General features: G+C 40.3%; 1 protein-coding gene across 6 annotated transcripts; it reads left to right on the top strand.

Annotated features, from left to right (window-relative positions):
• Positions 1-449: 449 nt before the first annotated feature.
• LOC133777499 (DNA repair RAD52-like protein 1, mitochondrial) lies at positions 450-8,443 on the top strand. 6 transcript variants are annotated; one of them, XM_062217139.1, is made up of 5 exons: positions 486-843; positions 5,998-6,163; positions 6,791-6,828; positions 6,922-7,016; positions 7,765-8,443. In XM_062217139.1, exons 1-5 carry the CDS (start codon positions 816-818, stop codon positions 7,906-7,908), a joined length of 471 nt encoding a protein of 156 aa, XP_062073123.1. In that variant the 5' UTR covers positions 486-815; the 3' UTR covers positions 7,909-8,443. The 6 variants fall into 6 exon arrangements, 4 of the variants coding, with proteins under 4 accessions (XP_062073121.1, XP_062073123.1, XP_062073124.1 ...); XM_062217140.1 differs by lacking the exon at positions 486-843 and adding an exon at positions 7,609-7,678 and having other exon boundaries at positions 852-6,163; positions 7,765-7,815; XR_009868618.1 differs by lacking the exon at positions 486-843 and having other exon boundaries at positions 854-6,163; positions 7,765-7,983; positions 8,109-8,443.
• Positions 8,444-20,037: the final 11,594 nt, after the last annotated feature.

Here is a 20,037-nt window from a genome sequence, read left to right as displayed (position 1 = left end):
ATATTTATTAAAATTGTATCATATTCATATAAATTTCAAATAAATAAATAAATAATTGTATATAAAAGAATGACATAAACATATTAAATGAAAAATTAAACAAAAAAATTATTTATGTTTTTTATATATTATTATTATAATGATATTTTATAATATATAAATTTATATTAATATAAATATTTAATATTATTAAAATAATAATAATATTTTATAATATTTGAATTCATGTTGATATAATTAGTAAAAAAATAGGATTATATATATTATTATCATAATAATATTTAAATTTATATTAATATAGTTATTAAATATCTAGTTTTCTATTATATATTATTATAATAATGATATTTTATATTATTTGAATTTGAATTTATATTAATATAATTATTATTAATTAATTAATTATTAATTAGAAGAAATTCTTAATTGGCTTTGGCAGTGCACTAGAACAGAATTGCTATCGCTCAGCACCATTGCCGAGAAACCCAAATGACAAAACTTCAGAAGTTGATCACGCGCAGAATAACGAAACGCTTTCTCTAATACTGCAAATCAATACAAAGCAATGTCGAAATCCCTTCTTATTTCCCGCTCTTCTTCTAATGGCTCCTTATTGGAATCCCTGTCTTTCTTTCGAACTTCACGCCGTTACTATGTCAATGATGCGTCATCATCAGAAGCCAGACGCAAAGAAGCGGTAGATTCTCACGAAGACGACCTCTTTGTAAGCTCTGGAATCAGCAGACCCCTTTACGAAATCCTCAAGCACCTCAACAAGAAAGTCCCCGATTCCCTTATCAAGAATCGCGTCGAAAATGGACTCTCCTCCAGATATGTTCCCTGGTATGCTTCTCTGATTTCCCTCAGTCTTCTATTATGCTTGTGCATTTTCCTATCGGATAACTACTAGTAATAGAGATTTTAATGTTTGTTTGAGCTGGAGAAAGTTAGGGTTGAAGTTTTTGATTACTTCAAATCATTCTCATTCAGCAATGGAATGTTTCTATTTCCATTTCTTTTTTCCCCCAATTTCGAATGAACCTAGGGCTTGTTTACTAATCCGTAAACAAAAGAATCCTATAGGAAGAGTAATGATATGTGCATACAAAATGTGCCTGGTACTTTTAATGTAGATTGAAATGAAAAATGTAGTCAGAATGTTATTGACTGAAGATTAGGTTACACTATATAGAGGCATAAAGCCTTGTAACAGAATGAAGGGAAAAAACCAAAATGTAACAGACTAAGTCTGTTATGAAACAGAATGGGTAACAGAATAAAACTTAAGGATAAAAGGCTAGGCTAATCTTAATACGCCCCCTCAAGATGGAGTGTATAGACTTTTGACACCCATCTTGGATATAAGGTCATGGAAGTAAGTCGAAAATAGTGCCTTGGTAAGAGCATCAACAATGTTGTTCTTGGAGTTGACATGAATGAGCTTGAGTGTTCCATTGGTGACTTTGTCCCAAATGAGGTGGCAATCTATTTCAACATGTTTGGTACGCTCATGGAAGACCGGGTTCTCGGAAATGTGTATTGCTGCTGCACTATTGTCACAAGAAGTGCAGGTTTTGTGTGAGATATACCGAAGTCCTTTAGTAAAGCAAGTAGCCATGTTATCTCACAAGTGGCATTTGCCATAGCCGGTACTCAGCTTCGGCAGAAGACTTAGACATTGTTTGTTGCTTCTTGGACTTCCATAAAATGAGGCTTTGGCCGAGGAAGATGCAGAAGCCAGAAATGGAACGTCTAGAATCAACACAACTTGCTCAGTCGGCATCAGATCTTCAGCTGGACATCTGCGGAGGAAAGGCTTGTCTCAGCATAGGCCTGAATGTGAGGACTTGAGGTTGCTGGAAAAAACAAGCCTTGAGCAGGAATTCCTTTCAAGTATTGTAGAACTCTGTGAGTAGCTTGAAGATGAGGGTGCCGAGGTGTTTGAAGAAATTGGCTGAGATGATTGACAGCATAACATATGTCTGGTCGTGTGATTGTGATGTAGATGAGTTTCCCAATAATGCTTCTATAAGTGGTCGGGTCTGAGAGTAATTCTCCTTCATCCTTGCTGAGTTTGAGGTTGGGCTCCATTGGAGATGATGTTGGTTTTGTACCGTGATAACCTGCATTAGTGAGAAGCTATAAGATAAAAGGATGTTGAGAAATGGAAATACCTTTGGAAGATCTGCCTATTTCTAGGCCAAGAAAGAACCTTAATTGGCCAAAGTCTTTTAAGTTGAACCGACTGTCTAAGTTATTTTTGAAGTCATTAAGAGTATTATCATTGTTACTTGCTATGAAAATGTCATCAACATATATTAGTAAAGCTACGTAGACACCTGCCACATTTTTAATAAACAAGGAATGATTAGAAGGAGATTGAACAAAACTAGTTTGAAGATGAGTGGTACTAAGTTTTTGGAACCATTGTCTCGATGCTTGCTTGAGACCATAAAGACTCTTTTTGAGTTTGCAAACAACATTGGAAGGAACTGTGCCCTTAGGTATATAGCCTTGTGGAATCTTCATGTAAACTTCTTTATGGAGGCCGCCATGGAGGAAAGCATTGTTGATATCCATTTGATGAAGAGTCTAATTTTTTATGGCAGCTAGAGCAAGTAACAACCGTAGGGTGGTAAATTTGGCTATCGGGGCAAAAGTTTCGGAGTAATTGATTCCTTGTTGTTGGATGTATCCCTTAGCAACTAGTTGGGCCTTGTAGCGTTCAATATCACCATTAGGCTTGTATTTTACTTTGTAGATCCTCTTGTTTCCAATTGTATGACAGCCTGACAGCCTGGAGGAAGTGTAGTTAATGTCCATGTGTTGTTGGCTTTAAGGGCTTCAAGCTCGGCATTCATGGCCTGCTACCATTGAGGTTGTGTACAAGCGTCTTTGTAGGATTGTTGCTCAGTTATAGTATTTGCTGCAAGAATAGCTGCACGAAACTGGGGAGAAAGTTTAGTGTAAGAAATAGTAAGAGGATGGGCTGTAGTAGAATGAGCACAAACATAATCTGAGGTGGGCCGGTGTATTAACCATACGACCCGATTGAGTTCGTGTTCCGTCAGCCGCTGTAACATCCTCTTGATGACTTGTTTCAGCTGTAGTAACAGGTATAAAACAAGGTAAAACATTGTTAGTGAATAATGATGATATGTCATCAGTTGTGGTTTTATCTTTAAAAGGAAAAATATGCTCATGGAATTTGACATCTCTTGAGTGAAAAATCTGGTTTGTTGCAATATCAATTAAAGTGTATGCTTTCATGTTTTCGGGGTAGCCAATAAAAGCACAAGCCCGAGAACGTTTTGTGAATTTGTGCCTGGTCTTGTCTAATGTAGATGCATATACAAGACAACCAAAAACTCTTAAATGGTCATAAGAAGGTTCCTTGTTATGAAGAAGGAAATAGGGTGCTTTGTTCTTAAGAAGAACAGAGGGTGTACAATTTATAAGATAAACAGCAGTTTCGACCATAAAACTCCAATAAAGAAGAGGCAAATGAGATTGAAAAGCAAGAGCCTCTAGCAACATTAAGAATATGTTGGTGTTTTCGTTCTACAATAGAATTTTGTTGTGGGCGATCTACATAAGAATGATAATGTAAAATACCCTTGCTAGCATAAAAAGATGGTAAACTAAGTTCTTTAGCATTGTCACTTCTTATAGCTTTGATGTTAATGCCATATTGTGTATAGATAAAGGTAAATAAATGTAGTATGCAAGATGAAGCCTTGGATTTGGCTTTTAGCATGTAAATCCAAGTATATCTAGACTTGTCATCAACAATGGTTAGAAAATATTTATATCCTTCTATACTAGTGATGTGAAAGGGTCCCCATATATCTATGTGAATAAGATCAAACACACAACGAAAGCAAAATTATTATGAGAAATAATAGGGATCCTTTTTTGTTTGGCAAAATGGCAAATGGAGCAATGTTTATCTACTGAATTATGGGCAGAAAAAGAAAGAGTTTTATTCATATTATTCGAAATTGAATGAGAAGGGTGACCAAGTCTTATGTGCCATTGATTGACATCAATACAAGGACTAGTAAGAGAGTAATTAGTATTGGAAAAGAAAGACAAATCTTGTTCGAAACAGAATAGTTTGCCATATCGTCTAGCTGTCCCAATCTTCAAAGTCGTTGTAGATGCTTGCAAAAAACAACAAGTGCGAGTAAAAATCACATTGTTGGTAGTTTGAGCTATATAAGATGTTACCGAAAAAAGGTTTATCTTGAAGTTGGGAACAAAAAGAACATTTTTGAGAGATATCTTTTCTGTTATATGGACAGTGCCTAATTTGGCAATAGGGACCGTGAAACCAGTAGGAAGAACAACTTGCGAAACAGCTACTTTATCATCAAAGGAAGAAAAACATTTTATGTTATGGCATATATGGTGTGTAGCACCACTATCAACAACCCAAAGAAAAGGAGGCAAATATACAGTTTTACCAGAGAAGTTGGATGTGGCAGGAGCAACTGAGCTAGTAGTTGCTTGGTTTTGGAGTTGTTGACACATTAAGGCCATGAGTTTCTGGCAGTTCTCATTGAAGTGAGCTGTCTGTATTGATGCTTCAGGTGGAATAGAGACTTGAGAGGCTTGAGCTTTGTCATGTTGTTTCTGCCAATCACCTTTACCGGGGGGAACCAATGAAGAAAGTAGCATTTCTCAACAAGATGCCTGGGTTTGTGACAATGAGTACAGGTATATCTTGGTTTCTTGGTCCGTGATGCTGCAGCAATGGAAGAAGTGGAGGCAGGAGGAGGATTCTGTGCTATAATGGAATGAGGATTTGGAGGTTTTTGAGCAACTGTCAGAGCAACAAGATTGTTAGTAACAGTGATGCATATCTTGCGTTGTTTTTCATCATGGATTATCATAGAGAAAACTTTAGCAAGAGTGGGAAAAGGTTCAAGCAAAAGGATTTGGCCTCTAATGGAATGAAAACAATCATTTAATCCAGTTGGAATTGCAAAACCTGATCCCGATTGTACAAATCAAGATTATTCTTAGCAGCTTCACAATTGCAGATTGTATAGGCTTGGTATTCATTGATCTCGTCCCAAATAGACTTGAGTCTTACAAAATAGCCACTGACAGAATCATCTCCCAGTCGAAGTTGTGCAAGAACTTGTTTGAGTTCGAAGATACGGGACGGGGACCATTCCCTTCGCTGAAACGATCAGTGATTTCTTGCCATATAGCAGCAGCAGTCTAGAGGTCATAAAGCCCTAATTTCTTTGGAAATGGAGTTTAATTTCCAAGACATGACCATATTGTTGCAACGTAACTAGGAGCTGTGATTGGGGTCTGTGGTAGGAGGTTTGGGCAGAGTTCCATCCACAAAATCCATCTTGTTCTTAGCACCAAGGGACATGGTCATTGAGCATTTCCAGGAATGAAAATTAGTTTTAGTGAGGATAGGAGAAGCAATTAGCATTCCGGGGTGATCTCCAGTGCCGAGATGATATGGACTACGAAAATCCTCATAGGCAGGTTGATCAAGATTGGTGAGGGGGTCAAAACGATTTGAAGAAGAAGTCAATCCGCCATTGTTACTAGGGGGATGAGCTTGACGAGGCACTGGGCGATCAGTGGTGGAGTCAGACGCCGGAGTTGGAGGTGGAGGATCTTGGCGTTGAGAAGAGCTTTTGGTGCGTGGTCTGGCCATTGGTTTCAGTCAAGAGTGCATCTGATACCATATTAGGGAAATGAAGACTGAAATGAAAAATGTAGTCAGAATGTTATTGACTGAAGATTAGATTACAATATATAGAGGCATAAAGCCTTGTAACAGAATGAAGGGAAAAAACCAAAATAAAACTTAAGGATAAAAGGCTAGGCTAATCTTAATAAATCAATACAAAGCAATGTCGAAATCCCTTCTTATTCCCCGCTCTTCTTCTAATGGCTCCTTCTTGGAATCCCTTTCTTTCTTTCAAACTTCACACCGTTACTATGTCAATGATGCGTCATCATCAGAAGCCAGATGCAAAGAAGCGGTAGATTCTTACGAAGACGACCTCTTTGTAAGCTCTGGAATCAGCAGACCCCTTTACAAAATCCTCAAGCACCTCAACAAGAAAGTCCCCGATTCCCTTATCAAGAATCGCGTTGAAAATGGACTCTCCTCCAGATATGTTCCCTGGTATGCTTCTCTGATTTCCCTCAGTATTCTATTCTGCTTGTGCATTTTCCTATCAGATAACTACTAGTAATAGAGATTTTAATGTTTGTCTGAGCTGGAGAAAGTTAGGGTTGAAGTTTTAGATTGGCCCTTATTGACTATTATGTCAAATCATTACTCATTCAGCAATGGAATGTTTCTATTTCCATTTCTTTTTCCCCCAATTTCAAATGAACCTAGGGCTTGTTTACTAATCTGTAAAAAAAAGAATCTGATATGAAGAGTAATGATATGTGCATACAAAATGTGCTTGGTATTTTTAATGTAGTGGGGTGTTAAAAAAACCTGCACGTGTGTGTAATGTTTTAAAAAGATTCCCAAAAATGTGAGCCCACAACGTTCAAGTAAACACATACATAAATGAGAAAGGTGTTCTAGTGTGTTGTTTTACATGGTGGACCTATTAAACCCTCGATGTAATATGGTGAGAATGAATACCTTAGTTGACTGTACCCTTTAGTTTCTTATGCTGCTTTTGTGTTTACTTACTTATTTCTTGTAAAATTTGTACTTCTCCATATCATTATTTAGACTGCAGTTCTTCTACTTACTTTCTTTTGAAATTTTTTCTGCACTTGATTGGCACAGGCATATTGTAAACCGAATTATGAACTTACATGCTCCAGGTTCGTTGTAAATAATTGGTTGTTTCGCACTGCTCAGGCTCCTCCAACTCTCTAGTTTTCTTTTTGCTTGATGCCCTCCTTAACTTATTTCAGAGTGGTCTGGTGAGATTAGAAGTGTCTGTTATTCTCCCGATGGCAAATCAGTTTCTGTCATTTATCGTGTCACGCTCTACGGGACTGATGCAGAGGTATGAATATTCAATTGTTAATGGTTTCACCCTTAGTTAGGATTATTGTACTGCAGTTGATAAAGAAGCTACCGATTAAACATTAGAGAAAGATCAAATTACAAACAAGATCTTCATATACCCAATTAAATTTTATGTTTGTAAAGAATAGCACATAGGGTTTATTAGATATATTGGAAAACTGAATTTAGCTTATTTTGCACTATGGCTACTACATGACTATGAAATCAGATTATCGGAATACTTAGTGAGAACATAATGACTGTTTTGGTGGATATAGGTTGAGCTTTTCAATATAACTTGGGTTAGGTTGTATATTTATTATGATAATAAGAGAGTACAACTTCACGTAGGAGGTTGCAAGCTGTTCTCATTGTAAGCATAGCACTTTCATCTGGCTTTCCTTAATTTCTACTATGCTCTACTGAATTTTTTTTAATGCACTTAATCTTTTTAAACTTTGAACAGTTGCTTTTTTAGCATGAACAAATTTCTGATGAACATTAAAATTTGGTTCTCTTGAAAAAAAATTAATATATGTCCTCCGAAGATAGTTTTATTTGCATTTCAGAATAATGTTAAAGCATTTCAGAATAAATATCAAGTATGCTCTAGTAGCTGAAGACACCATGCCATAACAAATGTTGAGGACAAAGAAAACTGTAAAAGATTTTGTGATCTGATTGAAAGTTATTTTTAAGAAAATATGAAATGGGCTTGATTTCCATTTCCTTATTCTGTAAACCAGATATATAGGGAGTCAACAGGCACTGCTTCCTTAGAGGACACAAGTTATGGTGATCCTATGCAAAAAGCAGAAGCAATGGCATTTCGTCGAGCTTGTGCGCGATTTGGCCTTGGGCTTCATCTTTATCACGAGGATATGTTGTAATCTAAATAGAGTATTATTATTTTATAACCGTTGACCGTTATACACACTCATCCAACACTTGATCCTATGCCAAATGTAAGTTTTTTCATTTTGAGATGTGTAGCCGGGTTGCGCTGGCTGGCTATGCACTGAGTTGTTGCTGTGTCGTTTCTTTTTTATTTTCCTGTTAGCATTGCTTCTAATACGAGTGCAGGTACCAGGTTGGTACTTGGACCCCAAAATGAGGTGAATGCTATGCCCAGGGAGAAGTTTTTCATATTTTGGCATGGAGAAAGTTGTTGATATCAATTGCAATTTGTAATAGGCTGTGGGCTTAGCATTGAACTTTTATTTTTGCTTGTGGTGTATATTAACTTTGCGAAAATTTAGGATGGTTGTCCACATTGTTCACTTTTTTTTTTTAATGTCCTTTTCATGACCAAGTGAACGCCGAGATTTTTAAGGCCTATTTTTCTAGAAATATACCCATTAATGATGGGAATGTACTATTTTGTTAGCTGTGTTTAAATGACATACAAGGTTGGACTTTCTGATATGAATGATACTGGTGCCATATCTTAAAATTACAAAATTGGTATAAAAATGATATGTTGGACTTGATTTTGATTTACAAACTTTAACTAAATTGCCAAAATGTTATTTGTAATTAAGTTATTTAAAGCATTTGTCATAATTAAATGGATTTATATATTCTTGGACTCTGTATTTTAAAAAATTTATTTTTGGATCTTATATTTTGAAAAATGGTTCAAATAGATCACTAAACTTAATTTTGATGAAGAAAAAGTTGAATATAACTGTTTACCGAGTTTTTCGGAAACGAATAACTAACGGAATAATAAAAAGATAAGAACTGTAGAAATGCTGAAATGTAACTAAACAAACAGCGTTTTTACGTGGTTCAGGCGTTAACAAGCCCTAGTCCACGAGTTGATGTTATTATACTTGGAAAAGGTTACAGTAAGATGGCTGGTGCACAAGAACTTCACACACTCACAGTGTTTCTCTCGGGTTCTCTTGAAGAAGATGAAGCTAGAGAGATTTTAGTAGAGTTTTTGCTATATGATTTGTTCGTCCCCCTTCTTGTAAAATGAAGGGGTCTTTATAGCTAGGGTTTTTGGATTAGGGTTTTTCTCTACGTACATGCGTCTTAATTACACCAGCCATAAATAGGGATACAATTACTGTAGTAGCATGGCTACAAGACTCTATGTGGGTATATTTACGTGAAAGTATGGGGAACACACAAAGTCAGCCGTCTTTTCCAAGTTGTCAGCGGAACAGTAGGCGAAAAGGTACCCTTAGGCGTGCTGGGATGAGTGCGGCTTTGACCTGACGGGCGTGTCAGGCGGATATCATTCCAAATATGCCTCCTCCAGGACTCGACCGTTTGGCTTTGTTCCGTGCGAGGCACGGAACTGCTTCCGCGGAGACCACTCGAAGAGCTTCTCCTGGAAGGAGCTTCCCCGAAGGATACCCCTTCGGGAGTCCGGGAGAGTTGACGAGTTTCCGTATTGTGTTTGCTTGGAAGAGTAATCCGGACACCAAGCAGGAGAGGTGAAGCCTTTCTGTTCATCCGCGAGCTCTGGTCACCTATCGTGAAAGACATCGATAATTCTGCTTCCCCGAGGCCATCAATCTAAACGCTATCCGGAAATCTGGATAACAATGACAATACAGTTTTTAAGTAGAATGATTTTATTTTTGTTTTGAATTTTTAGTTTGGTGAATTATTTGTGATTTTAGTTAGAAAATTTTGACTAAAATTGAGTTTAGGGTTCTATTTGAACCATTTTACAAAATATAGAGTCCAAAAAATAATTTGTCAAAATACAGGGTTCAAACAGGTAAGGAGACAAAACACAAGATCCAAAAAAGTATAAACTGTAATTAATTGTTTAAATTGATATTAAAAGTATAAAAATGATTAAAAGTAAATTTTATTATATAGGATAAATTATATGTATGGATGTCTATAATAATAGAGAATGATTAGGTTAACCAAAATTAAATATCAACATTAGTTCTTGGGCATATTTATATGTATAAATATAGGTCCGTCTACTATTAAAATAACATACAAGATTTCACTCTTCCTTTACATGACTCTTTATCTATCTTTTTCTCTGTCTTTATATTATACTCAATAATTTTATAACATGTCATTAGCATGAGTCTCTAACCATGATAAAAATTATTAGTTTCAAAGCCACCTTATACTATATAAATATATATATATATATATATAGATGGAAGATTTTTCAATGGTTATTATCTATGGATAGTTACCATAAATCACTAAACAAGATTTTGATGAGGAATTATTATAATGATGATGAAAATAAATAAATAAAATATATAAATCAATAATTTCAAAGTTTTTAGATTAATTAGGCAATAAATATTAGTTCGAAAGATAATTGTCACATTAATTATACTTATTAATTCAAAAATGATTTTTTTTCTCATTGAATAAATAAAATAAATGAATCAAGAATGAATATTAAATAAGATTATTTTTGTATTTTTTAATTAATAAATATGTGACTACTATGCCATCAATGTTATCAGGTAACAATTCCAAAAGTTTGAAAAAGTCAAATTTTATTTTTAGAAATATTAATTAACAATTATAAATATGGATCATTGACCTTAATCCAATAATTAATATTAAAATAATTACCTATGTATAGTAAACATTAAGAGTGTGTACTAAAATGACTCAAACCATTTTAAGCAGCCAGTTTGTATTGTTTTTCTCTCTTTCTCTTTGGCATGTTATATTAGAATGATTAGTGTTTTTTTTTCTTCTACATTGATTATGATATATAACCAAAACGTTTGATAGTTCTTTTTTTTCTTTTATATAATATTCTTAGTATAAAGACTCCATTTAATATATATATATATGGTTTATCAATTATTTTTATCTATTCATTTATTTATTTTGTCTATGTTATATATTCTTTAATATTTAGCCTTACATTTTTCTTAATATTATATATATAATATATAATATACAATATACATAAAATTAGATATGTTAATACAATATACTGTTATAATAGATACGATTTAATATTTTCTTTATATATAAATATGTTTGTTTATCATACATTACGTTATAATACTTATTAATATTAATATGTGTTCACTTATATATGTGTGACGTTTTCAAATTAATGTTTATTTTACCTATAATTTTATTTGGTATATCACACTTATCACTTTATTTCTTATTAATGTTTGTAATATAATTTCTCAATGTTTCTCTTTCTAATACTTTGAATATTATTTTCGATAGTTTTCTTCATGAAAAATCTCACAAAACTCGACTTTGTGCCACTTGATATTTCTAGAAGAAATTACTTATCGTGGATTCTAGATGCTGAAATCCACTTGGATGCTAAGGGTCTTGGAGACACTATCAAAGATAACAACAAAGTATCAAGTCAAAATAAGGTCAAGGCTATGATTTTTCTTCGCCACCATCTCCATGAGGGGTTAAAATATGAATATCTGACGATAAGAGATTCTCTTACTCTTTGGCAAAGTTTGAAAGAAAGATATGACCACCCGAAAACTGTCATACTGTCAAATGCTCAATATGAATGGTTGGTTTTAAATCAGTAAGTGAGTATATGTAACGCCCTGGATAGCCAAGACCGTTACACTGTGTGTTTGTAAAGGTGCAAGACTTGCTAATCAAGTCATTTAATTCAAAACGTGTTACTGAAACTATAATTGAACTAGGGTTAAAAGATTTTGGTCTCAAAAGCTGCATTTTTTTTTATAAATAATCATTTCCTTTTTACATGGGATCCCTGAAGTAGCAAGCTTAGGACTGTTTACAAAATTTTAGGACAAGAGTATAGTGATTAGCCACTCTAAGACAAAATAGAAAGTTAAGCTTTTCCGTCCAGTTCCACTCCTCGGCCGTGGCGGCCGATCAGCTGACTATGTACATTCAGCCCCACAGCTCTCCATCTCAGGATTGGTCCAACTTGCCTTTGCCTTACCTGCACCACGTAGCACCCGTGAGCCAAGGCCCAGCAAGAAAACACAATAACAGAGCACAATCATTCAATAACAATCAGATAACTCATACCGCATAAGCATGTACTCAACAGTTTAAGCATTCATGTTAATCAAGTATTCAGCATACCAAGTATATCACTTTTTTGACGCGGTTCTTCGGCAACAGATAATTATATGAATAAGGAGAGAGATTAGTGCTAAATGATGAACCGTAATAGATGAATGATCTCAAAGGAAGATTATAACTCGAATAATTTTTTAGGTGGTTCAAAGGTTAAAATCCTTCTAGTCCACCAGCCAATATTATTGATATATCTCTGATATTCCTTACAGGGTATTTCTTTACAAATTAGAAGCCAACCCTTTGCAACACCCAAGGTCTCCATATTTATAGGGAGCGAACACCTGGGTGTTGGCAAAGGGGGTCATCCCGTGACCTTCTTACCCATCATGTCACTTCTGTGACATTCATGATTAATTCCTAAAACCTGACAATGAAGTGTGGTCTAATCAATAGGTAAGAGGGATAATGGGCCGCATGGCCCAAACCAGTCGTGGGGTGCCTGAACACGCACATTTAAGCTGCGTGTCCGAGATTTTAGGAATGGAATAGACACGTGATGTCTGATATGCGCACGTTTACATTGCGTGGTTGACTTTATAAAGGGCTGGACGTGTCAGCTCAATCTCGTACCCCGAGCTTGATGTAGTCTCAGCTCGTGGTGTCCACGCTGCTGACCCGATCCCTGAGTATTCTTACTAAACCATTGGCTACCTCAAGCTAAAGAGGTAGAGATTTGTAACAGCAGCTCCGAGTAGGAACTTCCATGTGGCTGATAGGATTATGCCCATTTCCAGCTCGCTAATAACCCGTGGATATTTAGGGCGTACATTTGCCCCCCAAGCCCCTGCTTGTGGCATATGACGTCATCTGTGGCCACAGTGGGGCTTTTAGGTTTCCTTGTGGACTCTTCATATCCCGCTCATTACGCTGGTGTCGGATACGTGGAGCATCGTGGTTGGTGACGGTCTGTCTTCTGAGAACCGCATTAAATGGCCTAGCCTATCTTCGGCCGTCGTTTCATCTTTTGAGTTGTGATCCTCGTATCCCACATCCAGACAATCGAATGGACCTCATTATTTTGCCTTTTACGTATATATAAGGTTGGCCACCTTTCGCATGAGCCACCTTTTTATTTGAAATTTTTTCTCATCTTCTTTCTTCTTTCTTCTCAGTCTCAAAACCCTTTCTTTCTTCCGGTCGCTGTTCCAGACGTTCCTGAGTTTCAGACACGAGGGTTCTTTCGTGACTCCGGTTCCAAGGATTCCACCAGGATCCCAACCCCAATGCTTTTTTTAGTCTTTACGCAGCAAAAAACTTCTGTAAGTCCTCTGTTTGTTGTATGCTTTAAATGTTTCCATTTTTCTTTGCTTAGGCGAACTTCCTTCTTAGCCGCATGCAGTAGGTTGTTTTTCTTTGCTGGTATTTTGTGCGTAGGTTTTTATCCTAGGGGTATCGACCGTAGGACAGAGAATGCTTAGGAACATGACTCATAGGACAAAGTTCTGGGGTGATTTTCTAGGTAAATTTTTTTATGCCTGTTTAGAACAACAAGTTTCTAGGGTGCAAAAACTGGGTAGCTTAGGAGACACGCTTCACAGGCGGTTTTGCCTATCAAAACTTTCCAAAGGCAAAACCGCCTGTGAAGCGTGTCTCCTAAGCTACCCGGTTTTTGCACCCTAGAAACTTGTTGTTCCAAACAGGCATAAAAAATTTAAAGCATACAACAAACACGCTCGCTAGCTTGTCGCTGATTAGTTTCTTTCCATTCGCTGCTGACTTGAAAACTATCGTGCAACTATTTTCGCGAGGACGGCTAAGTCGGTGACCCTTGGGGGTCAGTACGAAACCTTGGCGGGGCTCCCCCCAAGTGAAAAAGACTACCGCCAGCTCGTGTCTGATGAGACAATGCTGGCGTGTAAGTTAATTTCCCCAGGCCAGACTCTGGCTTTGAGGAGGCCGCGGACCATCCCCGCTGCTCACGAGACGGCGTCCATCCCCGAGGAGGAGGCCGCGGATGTGGACGAGGACGAGGACGAGGAGGATGAGGTCCCCCTCGTGCGTCGGAAGCGGGCTCTTGAGGTCGCCCAGGAGGTCAACGCGGAGCGGACTCAATCCGGGGCAGCAACCGACCCCTCCGGCCAAGGTAACCCTTACTTATTTAGGGACTTAGACAGGGCCGCCGCAGACCTACGACTTGCTAGGTTTAACCCCAGCCAACTCGTTCACCGCCACCGAAATGACCCAGATCGCAACATCACTCTACTCCAGTGTGTTGACCAGCTCGTGTTGCGTTATGACATGGGCCGCCCTAGAGGTACTGTAGTAGTAGATAATACCCTGGCCTTTAGGTCGGCCTTTTTTGAGGAGTACGGGACCAATCTTAGGTCGTGGCCCTCCCTTCTGGAGGGTGTAGTAGCTCCGGGTCTTAGGCAGTATGTAGAGGAGTCCAGTCCTGAGGCGGATCTGGACCCAGAGCCTCCTCTCACTCGTGAAGTCATTATCTTAGACTCCCCCATAGAAGCTCCGGGGTCGGAGGTCTTGACAATAGATTCCTCCTCTAGCTCGAAGGGTAGGACCTTTTTCAATACACACTTTAGCTTTTTTGTTATCAAAGTATTTTTACATGCATACTAATGATTCTCTCTTTGTTTCAAACGAGGAGATGTCACAGCCCGGGGAAAATGTTCTACGGTCTATGTTCCAGGGGGGAAATCCCTCCTCCGGGTCGTCTGGACCCCTGGTGAAGAGGCTCCGGGTGACCAAGAAAACTCCTCCCCCCGGGACCAGCTCCAAGTCTCCTGCTAAGGGGAAAAACCAGGGTCCTGCTGCCATAGGGAAGGTGCCTCCACCCCCTCCTGTGGTGGAGAAGATGGCTCCACCTCCCCCGCGACCTCCTGTTCCCTGTCAACCCTGACTCCCGACGTGCGCGTCTCGGTCAATCCTCAGGCCTTGGAGAAAGTCCCCGAAGTCTTTAGGGGGACGGTTTATGAAACCGCGACCTACATGGTGGACCACTGCTACAACGCCACCTCAAGGGACCTGTGGGAGATCGAGACGAGGAGCCCCGACCATGTGATGGAGTCTTCACTGGGGATGACCCTCACGGTAATCTTGCTTTACCACTGGTTCTTTATGTTGTTTTTTTTCTAAGGCACTTGCCTTATTATCATTTTGTCTTGTAGGCGGCTTTGGCTCTCCACCGGAGCATATCTCAGTCCAGGGCCAGGATTGACGAGATCTGGGGCGAGCACCAGACTGCCCAGGCCGCCCTCGCTTCTGCTCAACAACAGGAGCAGAATGCCAAGGCTGCCCTGGCTACTGCCTGGGAGAGCGAGAGGGTTGCGCAGACCGCCTTGGTTGCTACGCAGGCCAGTTGGAGGCATCTTGGGCCAAGATGCTGGAGGCCGAGGCTGCCAAGGTCGCCCAGGATGCCGCGAAGGTCAAACTCGAGGAGGCCAAGGCTGCCCTTGTAGCGGAGAGGGCAGCTTCCAGCTCCTCCATGGAGGCCATGTTGTACCATTGCTGGGCCTTCAACCTGGATGGTGACTTTTCCTTCCTGGGGCCGGATGTGTAGGAGTCCTTCTTGGAGAAGTTTAAAGCTCGCCTTCAACAAGAGGCGCCTTCCGAGACCGGGGAGACCTCCACTGCCACTGAGCAGGATGGCGAGGGGGTGACTTCATCAGAGCGGCTTGGCGGGGCTTAGGATTTTTCTCCTTTCCTTTTATTTACTTTTTTTTTTTGTAATTTTTCATTACGAGGTTTTTATCCTCGAAACAATTGGTATCTCTAGATTTATTTCAATCTATTTACATATTTTTGTCTCGACCTTACTGTTACTCCTCTTCAATGCATTTGGTGAGAACTTAGTTTTTGTTGGTGTTGTGATTGGCATCTTATGCTTTTTAGGAAAAAACATCTGTTAATCAATTTGAACCAACTTCTAAGACTTAGGACCTCGTTGTATCCAGGATATTAATTTGAAAACTTAGTTCGCGTCAATTCTTTATCGATATCTCGTGCTTTTTAAGAAAAACATTGATCAATCAATTTGAACTAACTTCTAAGTTTTAGGACCTGGTTATATCCAGGATATTAATTTGAAAACTTAGTTCGCGTCAATTCTTTATCGATATCTCGTGCTTTTTAAGAAAAACATCGATCAATCAATTTGAACTAACTTATAAGTTTTAGGACCTGGTTATATCCAGGATATTAATTTGAAAACTTAGTTCGCGTCAATTCTTTATCTATATCTCGTGCTTTTTAAGAAAATCATTGATCAATCAATTTGAACTAACTTCTAAGTTTTAGGACCTGGTTATATCCAGGATATATGCCCCCTCAAGTAATTAGGAAAGGGTCTTTCATGGTTACTTGAGTTTACACCCACAAACATATACAATAATGTAAAAGATAACTGTTATTACTTAATAAACAAAATATGGCTTTTCCAATTGAGCCTTACAAAGATATTATTGATAATATTTCTTCAAGTGTATAGCGTTCCAAGTCCGTGGGACTGCTTCTCCATTAAGCCGAGCTAGCTTGTAGGTTCCTCCTTTCACGACCTCGGCTATTTGATAGGGCCCTTCCCAATTGGGTCCCAACACTCCGTCCTTGGGATCCTTACTGGCTAGGAAGACTCTCCTGAGCACCAGGCCGCCAATGCTAAAGACGCATTTCTTGACCTTTGAGTTGAAATAACGAGTGACCTTTGATTGATAATGCGCGAGCTGCAGCTGTGAATCCTCTCATTTTTCGTCAATTAAGTCGAGGGACGCACAGAGCAATTCGTCATTTCGGTCTTTGTCAAATGCCTGGACTCTACGCGAGGCTACCTTTACTTCGACAGGAAGGACTGCCTCACTTCCGAAAGCTAGGGAGAAAGGAGTATGACCCGTCGAAGTTCGATGTGAGATCCGGTATGCCCACAGTACCTGGGGGAGCTGTTCGGGCCAGACTCCCTTGGCTTCATCTAGTCTTTTCTTAAGGCTTGCCTTTAGCGTCTTATTGACAGCCTCGACCTGCCCATTGGCTTGGGGATAGGCCATGGAGGAGAAGCTTTTAACAATGCCGTGCCTCTCACAGAATTCGGTGAAGAGGTCGCTATCGAACTGCGTTCCATTATCCGACACGATCTTCTTTGGCAGCCCGAATCGGCAGATACTAATACTCTTGACCACGAAGTCAAGGACTCTCTTTGAAGTGATCGTCGCCAGGGGCTCTGCTTCTGCCCACTTGGTGAAGTAGTCAATAGCCACCACCGCGTAGCGAACTCCTCCCTTTCCAGTAGGGAGGGCACCAACCAGGTCAATACCCCAGACCGCAAATGGCCATCGGGACGTGATCATCTTCAGCTCATCCGGGGGAGCCTGGGCAACTGTGGCGAATCGCTGGCACTTGTCACACTTCTTGACGTAGGAGATCGAGTCCTTTGACAAAGTGGGCCAATAATACCCTTGCCTTAGTATCTTCAGGGCCAGGCTTTGCCCCCCAGTGTGATCTCAACAGAAACCCTCGTGCACCTCCTGCAGAATGGTCTTCGCCTCGATTGGGAGAACACACCGTAGGAGAGGTAAAGAGTGTCCACGCCGGTATAATATCCCATATATCACTGTATACCTTAGAGCCTGGTAAAGTACCCACCTTGCGTCATTTCGCTCCTCAGGCAACTTTCCTGCTGTGAGATACTCGAGGATGGGGGTCACCCAGGTCAGTCTGGCGTCGATCATCTCGACCTCCGCCTGACTTCCTCTATGCTTGGTCTTTCCAAGAACTCTACCGGCACCAGCCCCAAAGTCTCCGTCTCCCCAGAGGTAGCGAGCTTTGCAGGGCGTCCGCGTTGGCATTCTGCTCCCGAGGTATCTGCTCGATTGAGCCGCACTCAAATGCAGATAGTTCTTTCTTTACCTTGGCCAGGTAAGCAGCCATCTTGGTTCCTCATGCTTGGTATTCCCCCAACACTTGGTTTACCACGAGCTGGGAATCGCTGTAACACTGGACGGAGCTGGCCTTCAGCTCTTGGGCCACCCTTAGCCCAGCCAGTAAAGCTTCGTATTCAGCCTCGTTGTTGGACGCTTTGAATTCGAATCGTAACGCTGAGTGGAATCGATGTCCTTCCGGGGATATCAATATGATTCCAGCCCCAGAGTCGTTCTCGTTAGACGAGCCATCTACGAAGAACTTCCATGAGGTCTGGGCTAAGGAGGCCTGGGCTGACTCTTCTGTAGGATCTCCTCGGAATCCTATGCACTCTGCCACAAAATCAGCCAGGGCCTGGCTTTTTATTGCAGTTCGCGGTATGTACAATATCTCAAATTAGCTGAGTTCGATAGCCCACTTCAACAGACGTCCCGATGCTTCAGGTTTCTGCAAAACCTGCCTTAAAGGCTGATCGGTTATGACGTGTATTGAGTGGGACTTGAAATACAGCTTGAGCTTTCGGGAGGCCGTAATGAGGCAGAAAGCCATTTTTTCCATCAACGGATACCGGGATTCAGCTTCGAGAAGCCTCTTGCTGATGTAATAGACTGGCTTTTGAGATCAGTCTTCTTCTCGGACTAATACAGCGCTAGCTGCATCTTCCGTGACAGCTAGGTAAAGGAAAAGAGTTCTCCTGCCATCGATTTGGATAATATGGGCGGCTCGGCTAAATGTGTTTTCAGGTCGAGGAAGGCACGTTCGCATTCCTCGATCCACTCGAATTTTTTATTTCCCTGGAGCAGGTTGTAGAATGGCAGACACTTGTCAGTAGATTTAGAAATAAACCGATTAAGGGCCGCCACCCTTCCTGTCAGACTTTGAATGTCCTTTTGCGACCGGGGTGAGGGCATCTCGAGTAGCGACCTGATCTTATCGGGGTTTGCTTCTATTCCCCTGGTATTGACAATGCAACCCAGGAATTTTCCTGACGCGACCCCGAAAGTACATTTTTGGGGGTTTAGCCTCATGTCGTATTCTCTCAATATCTTAAAGCTTTCCTCCAGATCGGAGACATGGTTATCGGCAGTTTTCGACTTGACCAGCATGTCGTCAACATACACTTCCATGTTCTTCCCGATCTGGTAGGTAAACATCCTATTTACCAACCTCTGGTATGTAGCTCCGGCGTTCTTCAGCCCGAAGGGCATGACCTTGTAACAATAAACGTTAGTTGGGGTCATGAAGCTAGTGTGTTCATGGTCTGCTGGATTCATGGCGATCTGATTATAGCCCAAGTATGCATCCATAAAAGACATGAGATCGTGCCCCGTCGTGGCGTCTACCAATTGGTCGATCCTTGGCAAGGGGAAGCAATCTTTGGGGCAGGCTTTGTTCAGATTGAAGAAGTCGATGCAGGTCCGTTATTTTCTGTTGGGCTTCGGGACCAACACAGGATTGGCGACCCAGACCGGGAACTTTGCTTCGCGGATAAAGCCACACTTTAAGAGCTGGGCTACTTCCTCTTCTAGGGCCTCAGCTCGGTTCGTTCCTTGGTGCCTTTGTTTCTGGGATTTTGTAGACACGTTTTTATCCAAGTGAAGGGTGTGCATGATGACGCTCGGACTGATCCCTACCATGTCTCCATGAGACCAGGCGAACACATCTAGATTCTCCTGTAGAAACTTAGTCAGCTCCGCCTTCCTTTCGCTACATAGATTTTTCCCGAGGTTTACCACCTTCGAGGGGTCTTGTGGGTCGATGTTTACCTCCTCGAGCTCTTCGATGGCCTGGAGCTCGGATCTATCTTTGCCTACTCTAGGGTCGATATCATTATTTAAGATGATATTCTCCCCTTTGGCACTCTGAGGTTTTTCAATCTCAGGACTAGGCACAATTTCCTGAGATTCCTCATTCCCGCCCTGGATGGTCATCGTCAGCTGCCCGGGTTTTGATTTTCCCTCCATAAAAATGCTATAGCATTCCCTGGCAGTGAGCTGATCACCTCAGACTGTGCATATCCCCGAGGAAGAGGGGAATTTTAGTACGAGGTGGTGGATGGAGGTTATTGCTTCGAATGCTATCAAAGTAGGTCGGCCCAAAATAGC

This window comes from Humulus lupulus, chromosome 5 (assembly GCF_963169125.1).
Source record: "Humulus lupulus chromosome 5, drHumLupu1.1, whole genome shotgun sequence".
In the NCBI taxonomy this organism is placed as follows: domain Eukaryota; kingdom Viridiplantae; phylum Streptophyta; class Magnoliopsida; order Rosales; family Cannabaceae; genus Humulus; species Humulus lupulus.
This window is presented reverse-complemented; position numbering and strand designations above follow the sequence as displayed.

Excerpts from the sequence above, each read along its gene's own strand:
- LOC133777499 (XM_062217137.1), top strand. The coding sequence starts at position 566 with ATGTCGAAATCCCTTCTTATTTCCCGCTCTTCTTCTAATGGCTCCTTA. Across the intron at positions 844-6,790 it reads TCCTCCAGATATGTTCCCTG|GCATATTGTAAACCGAATTA; the intron begins GTATGCTTCTCT and ends TGATTGGCACAG. Across the intron at positions 6,829-6,921 it reads TATGAACTTACATGCTCCAG|AGTGGTCTGGTGAGATTAGA; the intron begins GTTCGTTGTAAA and ends AACTTATTTCAG.